At 36.8% G+C, this 12,971-nt stretch overlaps 1 protein-coding gene across 5 annotated transcripts in view; it reads left to right on the plus strand.

Annotated features, from left to right (window-relative positions):
- The window catches only part of LOC126752522 (dual oxidase), an 81,598-nt gene that overhangs the window by 30,761 nt on the left and 37,866 nt on the right, over positions 1–12,971 (plus strand). The window contains exon 1 of one of the 5 annotated variants that reach the window (XM_050463385.1): positions 7–195. The exons of the other annotated variants lie outside the window; for them this stretch is intronic. Within the exon in view, the coding sequence (XP_050319342.1) occupies positions 42–195 (154 nt within the window). The 5' untranslated portion in view covers positions 7–41. Of the gene's footprint in view, positions 1–6; positions 196–12,971 lie in introns of those variants that run through there. 5 annotated transcript variants of the gene reach the window in all.

A 12,971-nucleotide genomic window follows, 5' to 3' on the forward strand; every position in this document is an offset into this window, starting at 1 on the left:
TTTAATTGTATTAGCGCAAATATTTCTACCTGCTGTTTAAAATGAGTGTTAAAAGGTTAGCCCCAGCGTGGGGTCATCAGAGGCAGTCGGGACGGTTGCAATATTTTAATGTTGCCAACAGCATTGTGTTTAGCAACAGAATATGGCTTACATTGGCCATCATATTTATCATCTGTTTAGATGTGCATTGTCAAGGTGAGTCAAAATTAGAAAAAAATTTTACTATTAATTTTGAGTTGCATTAAAAAATGTGTTCACAAAAAAGTTTTTTAGATTTTTTGACGTCGAGTAAGTATTGCATAGATATACTATATTTATTAAGCGTTTTTAATTCTTTAACAAAATTTAATTTAAGTATATATTAAAAAATTAGAAGTTACACCAGTTACAACATAAGAAGTGACTGGGACACATTTAAAATTAGTAAATTTATACTATTTAAAAAATAGTTTTTCTATTTATCATCTATTCTTTTCTATCCCTTGAAAAGAATGTTTAATTAGTTCATATTTTCAATTCGAAAGCAGCTTAAGCTTTAAATTCTTGAAAACTTATCTTCAAATCTCTTCAAAAAAGTTTACCATATTAAATCCATATTTCAAAACAAAACTTAAAACCTTAGGAAAATTTTTTAATATGTTGTCAGATAATTAATCATACTGACATTGAATAATACTATGTCTTTTTCATAAAGAGTATACAAGTAGTACATATCTTTCTCTTCATATTATTTATTTTTATTGATGTAATAAATTAAGGTTCTCATATAATATTTAAGGGTAAAACTTATTTGTTATATGGGATCAAAGTCGGATCTTCAAAACAAAAATATATTTTCTTAGCCAAAAATACTTTGAAATCTTGTAGTAAAAGTGAAATGTATTTTCATTTTTTTAGGAATTTGAATGGTAACATCCAAAAACAGAAATTCCGTTTTTACTGTTACTCAATCTGTCTCTAAGTCTCTCGAAAAAAATTAGCTTGGTCAAATACCCTGCGGAGAGCCGCTTAGTATGAAATGTTCGGTTGCACCCAAACTTAGCTCTTCCTTACTTATTTTTTTAGATTCGGTATGATACGTAGTAAAAAATAATAAGCAAATTTAATATAAATAAAAAGTTACAAATCCTTATAATAAATGGTTAATGTACGCATAATCTGCATCGCAACTTATTTTTTACCAAAAAGGAAACCAATTCTAAATTCCATATCATTACATTTTTCAAAAAACGAGTAAAAACTTGGCTGTGACTCCCAAAAAACTGGCAGGATGACTGGCAGTTCGACTCTCTCGCTCCTTATTCTTCTTAATTGGCGTAGACACCGCTTACGCGATTATAGCCGAGTTAACAACAGCGCCAGTCGTTTCTTCTTTTCGCTACGTGGCGCCAATTGGATATTCCAAGCGTAGTCCAGGTCCTTCTCCACCTGGTCCTTCCAACGGAGTGGAGGTCTTCCTCTTCCTCTGCTTCCCCCGACGGGTACTGCGTCGAATACTTTCAGAGCTGGAGTGTTTCCATCCATCCGGACAACATGACCTAGCCAGCGTAGCCGCTGTCTTTTAATTCGCTGAACTATGTCAATGTCGTCGTATATCTCGTACAGCTCATCGTTCCATCGAATGCGATATTCGCCGTGGCCAACGCGCAAAGGACAATAAATCTTTCGCAGAACTTTTCTCTCGAAAACTCGCAACGTCGACTCATCAGTTGTTGACATCGTCCAAGCCTCTGCACCATATAGCAGGACGGGAATTATGAGTGACTTATAGAGTTTGGTTTTTCTTTGTCGAGAGAGGACTTTACTTCTCAATTGCCTACTCTGTCCGAAGTAGCACCTGTTGGCAGAGCAATCCTGCGTTGGATTTCTAGGCATTGTTGGTGGTGTTAATACTGGTTCCAAGATAGACGAAATTATCTACAACTTCAAAGTTATGACTGTCAACAGTGACGTGAGAGCCAAATCGCGAGTGCGACGACTGTTTGTTTGATTGACAGGAGATATTTCGTCTTACCCTCGTTCACTGCCAGACCCATTTGCTTTGCTTCCTTTTCCAGTCTGGAGAAAGTAGAACTAACGGCACGGGTGTTGAGGTCGATATATCAATATCATCGGCATACGCCAGCAGCTGTACACTCTTATAAAAGATTGTACCTTCTTTATTTAGTTCTGCAGCTCGAACTATTTTCTCCAGCAGCAGATTGAAGAAGTCGCACGATAGGGAGTCGCCTTGTCTGAAACCTCGTTTGGTATCGAACGGCTCGGAGAGGTCCTTCCCGATCCTGACGGAGCTTTTAGTGTTGCTCAACGTCAGTTTACACAGCCGTATTAGTTTTGCGGGGATACCAAATTCAGACATCGCGGTATAAAGGCAGCTCCTTTTCGTTCACGGGTCTTCTCCAAGATTTGGCGCATGGTGAATATCTGGTCGGTTTTTGATTTTCCAGGTCTGAAGCCACGCTGATAAGGTCCAATCAGTTTGTTGACGGTGGGCTTTAATCTTTCACACAATACGCTCGATAGAACCTTATATGCGATGTTGAGGAGGCTAATCCCACGGTAGTTGGCGCAGATTGTGGGGTCACCTTTTTTATGGATTGGGCATAGCACACTTAAATTCCAATCGTTGGGCATGCTTTCGTCCGACCATATTTTGCAAAGAAGCTGATGCATTCTCCTTATCAGTTCTTCGCCGCCGTGTTTGAATAGCTCGGCCGGTAATCCATCGGCCCCCGCCGCTTGTGCTTTTTGCTGCACAGAGGCGGGTGCGAATCTTGGCTGCAACAAGATAGTGTCGCTGTTAGGACCTCGGAGCTTACGCACGTCTAGAACACTGGAGACGTGTCTTCCGTCTATCACAACATGATCGATCTGGTTTTTGGCTTTTCGATCCGGAGACAGCCAAGTAGCTTGATGAATCTTCTTGTGCTGGAATCTAGTACTACAGATAACCATATTTCGGGCCCCGGCGAAGTCGATCAGCCTCAACCCATTTGAGGATGTTTCGTCGTGGAGGCTGAATTTACCGACCGTAGTGCCAAAGATACCCTTTGCCCACCCTGGCGTTAAAGTCGCCAAGCACGATTTTAACATCGTGGCGGGGCAGCTTTCATAGGTGCGCTCCAAGCGCTCATACAAGGCATCTTTGGTCACATCGTCCTTCTCTTCCGTCGGTGCGTGGGCGCAAATCAGCGATATGTTGAAGAACCTCGCTTTGATGCGGATTGTGGCTAGACGTTCATTCACCAGAGTGAATGATAGTACTAGGCGACGGAGTCTCTCTCCCACCACGAATCCCACACCAAACTTGCGCTCCTTTATATGGCCACTGTAGTAAATGCCACAAGGACCTACTCGTCTCTGTCCTTGACCCGTCAATCGCATTTCTTGGACGGCGGTGATGTCAGCCTTCACTTTAACGAATGCATCAACCAGCTGGGCAGCGGCACCTTGCCGGCACCGGACATTCCAGGTGTGCCCTTAATACTCAATACGTTTGCAGTGATCGTCATCAAAAGGGGGTCTCTCATCCGAGGCTGGTTGTAAGTTTTCATTGGTATAGCTTTTTACGTGGCGGGTTCCAAACCCAGCGCACAACCTTATGTAGGGGATGTTTCGCCTTCTCACTTTAGCTCGCTTTCGAACGGATGTTCTTAGGCTACCCAGAGGATACTTGATCAAAGACCGGAAGTCGTGAGCTGCTTGAGCCATGTGCCAAATGCATAAAATAATATGGATCTTGACTTAGAAATAGACTTTAGTCGCGCCGATTACTTGATCTTTATTATTACTTAAATAAAGATGATAAAAGATACTATTTATAACATACAATTTTTAATATTTTCAAGTTGCCAGCTATCTCTGCCAATTTCCGTTAAAGGTCATCTATAATTATTTTGCAGAGTTTTTGTCTTTGTTTGCCACTGTCTCTTTTGGACATTAGCCCTTTACATCTTACATAAAAGCACTAACGAATGTGTGCTGTGCCCAAAAGAGAAAATTTTAACGAGGATTTGAAAGTTAAGTCCAACTACAAAACACGAATTCTGAACTGAGTCAATTTAGCCATGGTCCCTCTCTCTGACCTTCTGTATATACGAGAACTAGTCCCTAAGTTTTTCCGATATCGTTCTGAAATTATGCACACATCCTTATTTTCCCAAGAAGCTGATTTCTTTTTGGAACCGCCGAATATTGGACCACTATAGTTTATAGCTGCCATACAAAGAGACCGATCAAAGTCGACTCTTTTTATAGAAAACTGTTTTGTTTCCTTATTAAGTGAGATTGAATGTTTTTTTATATAAAACAAACCTTTGACTGAGTGTGTTTTTAGATTTAATTCTGCATAGAAGTATAGTGAAAGAAATGCACTAGGAAAGAGCTTTATGTTAGCCAAAGTTAACTACACTCGTGGACATGCAAACCTTACCGCTATACTTTCTTACAATTTTTTTTTGCGTTCGTTCGGGATTTTCTTCAATTTTGTTTTTTTTTTATGTTTCTAGTAAGCATAAGTGAACTAACTTATATTGTCTAATTATAATTATGGTTTTTAGTTTATTACGTTTAGTGAGTAAAACACAAATTAGCTTTTTTCTGCTTATACAAAAGCGGCTGATTTTATTGTTTTTTAAAGTGCAGTTCGCGTTTCAATTAAAAAAAAAAAACAAAACAAAATATTAGTTTCAAATATTGTGGAAATGAAAATAAAAGTAAAAAAATAAAAAATATAATTTTTTCATCGCATGTCAGTCTCTTACATTTCGAGCTCATTTTGTAAAGCGCACTATCTTTCAATTGCTTTATCTATAGCTGAATGTGTTTTGTTTTTTGTTTTTTAATTTTTAATATTGTTGATTAAGAACATGTCGGTAACTTATTTCTAAATAAAAAATGTTTATATCGCATAAAGTACCGCTATAAAATGTATTCAAATATGCACAATACTTGAAAGTTTTGAGTGGTAAGGTTTATGTGGCCACGAGTGTACAAATTTTAACTACCAATGCAAAATAATAATTTTTATATTTTTTACTTTCATGAGCCTCTGCTAAAACAAAGTTCTCTTATGTCCAGTCCCAGTCTCTTATGTTCAGTTCACGAAATACAGACTGTTAAACCGTCGAAAATATTTAATTATGTAAAACACATATTTTTCCATTAAAAATACATATGTATACGTTTGCATTTTCTACGAGTTCATAAATTACAATAATAATATATGAAAATTTTGAAATTTGCATATGTAATTGTGCTTCCTCAAAAGCTTTCATATCACTTTTCAACAAACGAAAATTTTATTACAACTAAAAAATGCTTTTTTTGAAAACTGACTAACATAATTTTCATAATTAGTGCTGATTACAGCCTTTCAGCAAATCATTCTCAGAAATGGTCATTTCGGAGAATACGAATTTACTCCCAAATGGGGCGATTCAAAGCTAATTCATTAAACTTTCTAATAACTGTGCACTTAAGTACAAATATATAAATATATGTACTTACGCAAAGCAAAAACAAAAAACAAAAACAAATGAAAAAAAATATTTAAGACATTCGGTAGTAATGCTAAATTACCAGTGTTGCAGCAAATGCTATTAATTACATTACTCAGCAATGCATTGTAAATATTTTACTATTGTATCCGCTTCCTTGGAATTTCGTTTTCACCGCTGAATTCCAAACTCATTATTTTGTGTTTATATTCATATGTGCCAATGTGTTTGTTGCTATGATCATAAATGTTTTTAATCTTTTTATAATAACATTAATACGCGGTTCATAAGCGCGAATGAAAACGAAAAAAATTAGCTATTAAAAGAAGCATGGAGATGCCCTCATAATTGATGTACCAGCTAACAATGAGATTGATGAAAAGCACGCTTAACCCTCCTCTTCGAACTAAAAACTTTAAGTTTTACACCTCAGCAAAATTTAATGTGATTTTTCTATAAACAATAATATGCTAAGCAGGAATTGAAATTAACTGCCACTGACGTCGGTGCTTAAGACCCCCTTTTCGAAACACTTTTACCAAAAAAAGCTCGCTACCGTTATGCAAAGGTAAGCTAACCCAGTGCTGAAAGGGTTAAAGCTTTCAACTTTATCTCAAACGAGCTTCATTGGAATTCTACAATCAATCTAAAATATCAAATTGTTACAGCAAATTTACCAAAACAGTGGAAGCGATACAAAAAAAATATATTCCAACCTATTCTGGAACTTGGGGAAAATACGCCAATTTCAAGTAACCACAGATTTAATTTGTAGCTAATTTTAGAAGTCAAAATAAATTACTTGCTATCCCCGGATTTTTGGCCGAAATGAATTGTGGAATGGAAGAGTGCTCTTGACCGTGGGCTACTAATTTTTCAGAAATCTCCAAATAATATATAAAAGCATATTCGCTTATATTTATTGGCGGCTTTCTGGCGCATTAAGCAAATTTTAAATTGCAAAGGGAAATTCCACAATATTTTGATTGACTAAATGCTGAAGAGAAGCGTGAAATATACTTGAATTATAACAAACATTAAAAGTAATTGAACATTAATCGATAAGTTGGTCATTCATTATAACGTTTGCCATTAATTTCTTTTCTGAAACTTGACCTATAAAAATGAGCTCCAACCGCACTCTAACATTTGTCTGTTTTTGTTAAGATAATATTTATTGCCTGCCAATTAAATAGATGGATTACATATTTTCATCTAATATCCTATTTTTTCGCTCAATATCTTATTTTAAATGCCCACAAGTACAAATATGGTACATACATATATCAAAATTCGTTGGTGCGGTAATATATAAATATCTCTTTCCGCTTTTTTGCTCTCTATTAAATGCTTTATAAAAAGTGTTACAGTGATCGAATTTAGTTCAAATATGCGCCGTTTCGTTCGATAATCTGTTTCCATTTAGACGGCAACTTTATAATACCCCCTCGTAGAAGGGGAAAAAGAAATTTTGAAATCAATACTGATGAATGATGAAGCATGCAGCAAATTTGGTAGAAACGAAATGCTGGGAAAATATGTTTGAAAAAGAGAAAATATTCAACCCTATACACCCTGTACGAATGTCACCACAAACTCATGCATTTGCTGTCAAAGCGCTCCAAAAATGATAACGAAAGGAAACTAACTATTTTTATTCTTTGCTATTTATTTCTACCATTATTGTTATCAATCTCTCCGTTCAACTGTTACGATTTTTCCTACAGGGTGCATACGCACACATGCAATCCACTTCATTAATCGGCAATCGAGAAGGAGCCAATTTATGTGCAAGCTGCGTGCGTGACAGACATTTGTCATTGTCCAACAAAATATTCGCACTGCATACTCGTACTATAACCAAATTCGTGACGCCTGTACTTGTACGGCTTAAGTTTTAATTAACAACTCGTAGCCGAAATGTAGGTAGATACCTACCCAAGCGCGCAACTACCGACACGAATACCAATTCTTGGCGACTCGTTGTAAAGTACGATTTTGTGTAATGCTTGCACGAATTCTGGGGATTGCGTAGCAATTTAAAAATACCACATGTTTTCTTATTTGTAGCTGTTAATTGCTCCCATTTAAGCTTAACGAAAGTATGCACTTCATTAAAGACACAAAAGCTCACATAGAAAAAATGTGTGCATTGGCAAAAAGTGGTCAAAAGGTGAGCTTTGAAAGCCGAAATTACCGAAAAAGAGAACTCCAGCCGGTGTTCGTGCATTGGTCGTGGCTCGCGAGCAGTTTGCTGGCCTCCAAGTCTGCTAAAAGCGTTCGAATTTTTTAACGCGAAGTGGAAAGTAATTGAAGGTCTTGACTGATTTTGGCAAGTGCTGCACTGCCATTGTCGCCGTTGTTGATTGCAATTGGTCGTAAATTACCTGCAATTCATTTGATTTGAATGTTAAAAGATATTTAAAAGCAGCAATTAAGATACTGCCTTGTTGCATAAAATACTTTAGTGATCTTGACAATAATATTATAATTATGTGACTAATTGATTGAATGTAATGCTGTCATTATTTTAAATAAAAATAAAACACTAAAAGGGGTTTTTATATCGGATATAATGTTTTGAATTCTAAAGCATCTAATGCTTGTTTTATTTCTTATTATATATATTAGATAAAAGTTTTAAAAACTTTTTTACACTCAAACTAAAGCTTGTTTTAGACCGCAAATTAATTGCAAATTGCTAATAATTTATTGATCTCAATGATACAAACAATTATCAAGAGAACCAAAATAGTATACTCTATATAACATGGATAACTAAAATAACGTTAAGTAAATATTCAATTCAGATTTTCACTATACTTTTCGTACAGATAACAGTCGTCGTTCGTTAAAAATGATTGGAGCGATTGGAGCATTAACAAAGTAAGGACCTAAATAAATTATTAACAGTCAACTGCAAAGTCGAAGGTTGAGCTGACTATAACCTTTGTTGACACAAGGACAGACGCTTATCTTAGACGTAACCACTCCAAATTTACTCATTATAAATCACATATTAATCGATATATAGTATACGGTATAAAGTCACTCGGAAGTTTGAGAAAATTTGTATATTAGATATATGGGTGCTAGAGGAACCTCGACCTGTCCTGTAAGTATAGGGAAATTATATTGAATATTTGAAGCGATGCACATGGCATTTTTTAAGGCCACTTTCCGGGATGACCTTCAGCTCTCGCGTCGAATTTGTGTTCAATTGAGTCGAAGAGCGTTCTCCGAAGTGTATTTTTCTGTGTGGAGAATAAGAAAAAGTCACAAGGCTCCATAGCAGGTGAATACGATGCTTGCTCAATGATATTTGTTGAGTGTTTGGCCAGGAACTCATTCACAATGATGGCCTTGTGCGATGGTGTGTTATCATGATGAAGAATCCATGAATTTTTAGCCCACAAACTAAGCCGTTGACGACGGATAGCGTCTCGTAAGCGCCTCATAACACCAAGATAATACTCTTTGTTGACGGTTTGACCAGTTGGAACGTATTCATAGTGAACGGCACCACGAATATCGAAGAAAACAGTGAGCATTACCTTCACTTTCGATCGGCTTTGGCGTGGTTTTTTCGGCTTTGGTGCACCTTTAGGCCGCAATTAGGATGATTGCTGGTTCGTAAGTGTGTCATATTTGTAGACCCATGTCTCGTCACCAGTAATTCCATGAAGGTGAAATCCGAATTGGCTCGATCCAGCATGTCTGCAGCTACCTGTTCTCGATACCTTTTTTGAAGGAAAATCAGCTCTATCGCAACAAATCTTGCAGCAACGCGTTGCATACCCAATTTGTCATACATAATCGTACGTACAATAATGTGACATCTCCAATATATGGGCAATCTCTCTCAAGTTCACATGGCTATTTCCAGCAACAATTTCCTTCACTTTTTCATCATAATCATCGGTCACACTCGTTGAAGGCCATCCACAACGAGGCATGTCTTCGACGGTCTTCGGACCCTCCTTGAATGCTCTGTACCACTCGTAAGTGCGCGTTTTTGATAGAGCAGATTCACCAAAAGCCTTCTGCAACATTTTCAAAGTATCGGCACACGAAAATGCGTTCGCAACACAAAATTTAACATAAATACGTTGATCAATATTTTCGTTCATTGCAAAATTCGACAAACAAGGTCAACTGATATAAACAGCTGCTGTGAACACAGTTGACAGTTCGCGCTAACTTTTGGCATCATAATTAAGGACAGGTTAGGAAAAAAATTTTATGTTTTCAATGAGATTTAAACTGATACTCTCTTGACAGGGTGTATATCATGCTGATACTTTCGGTTTAAAGCCAAATGTACGCACGGAGCTCCACTTATTCGATATCTGATGGCTTGAATTTATGAATTTATGAAGAAATTTCTGATAAGCTTCATTGATTTGGAACGCAGTAAATTTGTTGAATGGGAGGCTGCCAGCGATCCAATTTGCACAGTTTTATAGAAGCTTCATTACTATTTTATCTCTTCTCTCTTTTTGCCTTATATTCATGTGATAATTTTAAAGCAAAAAATTTAAATATGTGTATTAACATAAATCTAAGTAATATTTGGTAAGGTTAGGTTAGGTTAAATGACTGATCCCTCAGCATGGCGGCAAAAGCGGTACGGTCAGGAGGAATCCCGTGGACAAAGTCAAGTTAGGACTCCCACAACCATTGAAAATGGACTCTTGTTGAGAGCGAAGAGGTCCCTAGACCTCTTGCGATTTAATCTTGGTCAGAAGGTTCTTTAGACTGCACAGTTTTTGGTAGTTGATCAACTCTTGCTGAGCTGGTCTGAAGCCCAACAGTCCAGCAGTGAACCACAAGAAGCCAACGGAGACTTTACCCGTTCACATTCTGAAGTTATGCCTTAGAAAGTTCATCAGGTTAATATCGCTGTCCTACTATCAAAGTGCATAGTACCCGAAGCATTAGATCTTCTGCTACCTTTATACCAGCCACCTCCATTTGAAAGACGCTGGAATGGTTAGGAAGCCTTAAACTGCATAAAATGAAAATTTTCCGATAATGTACTCCTCCACCGACGCTCCCCGCAAGCCTTGATCCATCCATAAAGAAGCTTACCGCCCCTCTCCTCTAGCGGGTCCTTCCCTTCCATACCTCGGGGCTATATGAGCAGAGAAGAGGCAACCAATTCTACGATCGGTGACCTGCTAAACCAAGTACTTTGGAATGAAGTCAAGATGTATGATAATTTTAGAGTGTCCAGACTTGCCAGTATCCACCCTCTCTGAGTAAAGGGGAGCCTTCGCACCCATGCACCTTGCGGCTATATCTACCAGTGCTATGTATATGTAGCAATGCCCTCAGCGCCATAGTTGGTGTGGTTCGTGGTGCCCACATATACAGACGAGCGCAGCCCGAATTCAGTGGAACATTATTGTCTTAACTATGGCTTCATAGAGCCAAGAAACTACTTTGGTGAGAGTCCCCACGCTTTGCCAATATCTCTTCTGCAGCAGTACAGGGCATATTTGGTTGCTCAGGAAGCTTTTCGGGCTTATGCTATTCTAGCCTTTGCAAAAGGAAACATTATCTTAAAGCATTTAATGAAACTTAAATTTATATATGAATTTCAGATTGAACTAAACGTACTATATATAAAATTCGTGGAAGATTCCGTCTTTCAAGTAAGCAGTTATATACCATATTGCCAATATTTTGAAGAATTTTATTCATATCTAGATAACATCAAAATATATCAAGTTATTAAGAAGTGCAAAATTGATTTTTCTTAGATACTGAGTACTCTAAGTTAATAACTACAGTATAGACTACAGAAATCATCGCATCGCCATTGAACAAAATAAATGTTCCAAACGTTGAAAAATTCTCGCTTTTACGTTTTGAAAAGGAGAGAAAATGTTTCACACTTTCTGTGAAAATAACAAACTAACCTGCAAAATTGGTGAGAAAAGATCGCGCAACCAAGGCAGCTTGGGCATAGCGCAGAATAAATGCAAAATTTTTGTGGTTAAAGAGAACGCTATTTGTGTTCAGCGGTTTGAATGCAAATACATCTCTAACAAAAGACTTAAGGCACGAACTTGCTGAGTATAACTTTAAGGGGCCAGTAGGTTAATCTTTTATCATAATTTTTTTTTTGTTTTTTTTGCATTATCTGTTCCCTTATACCCTTAGAATTAATGTAGAAACCCACTTTACCATTGGAAGGTTTCGAAAAAGGCCCAAAAATAATAATAACGCTCGACGTTCGGAGCGCTCGGAGTGCACACCTCAAACTTTAAATGCGTTTTTCTCAAAACACACTTTTTTAAACTGGCGAGCATGATTGCGGTCGAACTACTTAATCGATTTGCTTAATTTTGTTTTTAAATGTTCACAAAATCGTCCATACTAAATTCATAATTTTTTATAAATTATTGACAATGTTATGAAAAAATTTATGTAAAAAAACATGGGGAAAAATTAAAAAAAAAACGTTAATTACTTTTTTATTTATCAACATTTTTTCATGATTCCAGTAGGGACGATAACCTTTCACGTACTTTTTAAGAATAAATTGGGGTTTTGTGTTTCAGATGATCCAAACATGAGAAATCGTGTCCACCAGTGAAAAAACGCATCTCATTTACCCAGCCTTTTCTCCAACAGATGTCATCAAAAAAATCTGAAAAAATGTGTTTATACACTCCACGATATACCTCATGATATGTGAAGAAAGTTCTATTGTAAATTAAAAATTTCTATGAAAAAAATATCAAAAAAACAGGCCAGATTACCCTACTGACCCCTTAACTATGCTGACGTATAGTATAACTTCAAAAGTAACGTTTTAAAAAAAAAAGTTATACACTTCTTACTTGTAGGGCAAAGAAATTCTTATTAGAATATCAGTTTTCTAGTTTACAATTGTAGGTTTACTTATCCAAACGACTCGCAAAATATGAAATAATACCATATTATATACATGGGAAAAGAAACTTGATTTAGGTACAATTTAAATAGAAAGTAAACGAGTTTTACGTTAAATATTTTTTTAGAACAACAATTTCAGGATCTGTCTGCAAAAACTAAACTCAACAAAAACTAAACTAAACTAAAATCAAAGTGGGTAATAACAAACACCCTTATATACATACATATATATACTACTGTAAGGTGACATTGTATTTATTTTGAAAATTCTTTATTTATTCTTCCAAATCAATTTCATCCTCTTCAAAGTAATCCCCTCCCGATGCAATGCACTTATGCCAACGGATTTTCCAATCTTCGAAACACTGGTTGTAGTCACTTTCCGGGATGGCCTTCAGTTCCGTCTTCGCTGCGGCTTGAATCTCCTCTATCGCATAAAAACAGTGTCCCCGGAGCGGCGCCAGATCAGGTGAATACGGTGGTTGCGGAACGATACGGGTTGAGTTTTTGGCAAAATGATCACGAATTACGAGGGCAGTATGGGATGGTGCATTATCGTGGTGTAAA

This window comes from Bactrocera neohumeralis, chromosome 3 (genome assembly GCF_024586455.1).
Source record: "Bactrocera neohumeralis isolate Rockhampton chromosome 3, APGP_CSIRO_Bneo_wtdbg2-racon-allhic-juicebox.fasta_v2, whole genome shotgun sequence".
Taxonomy (NCBI): Eukaryota; Metazoa; Arthropoda; class Insecta; order Diptera; family Tephritidae; genus Bactrocera; species Bactrocera neohumeralis.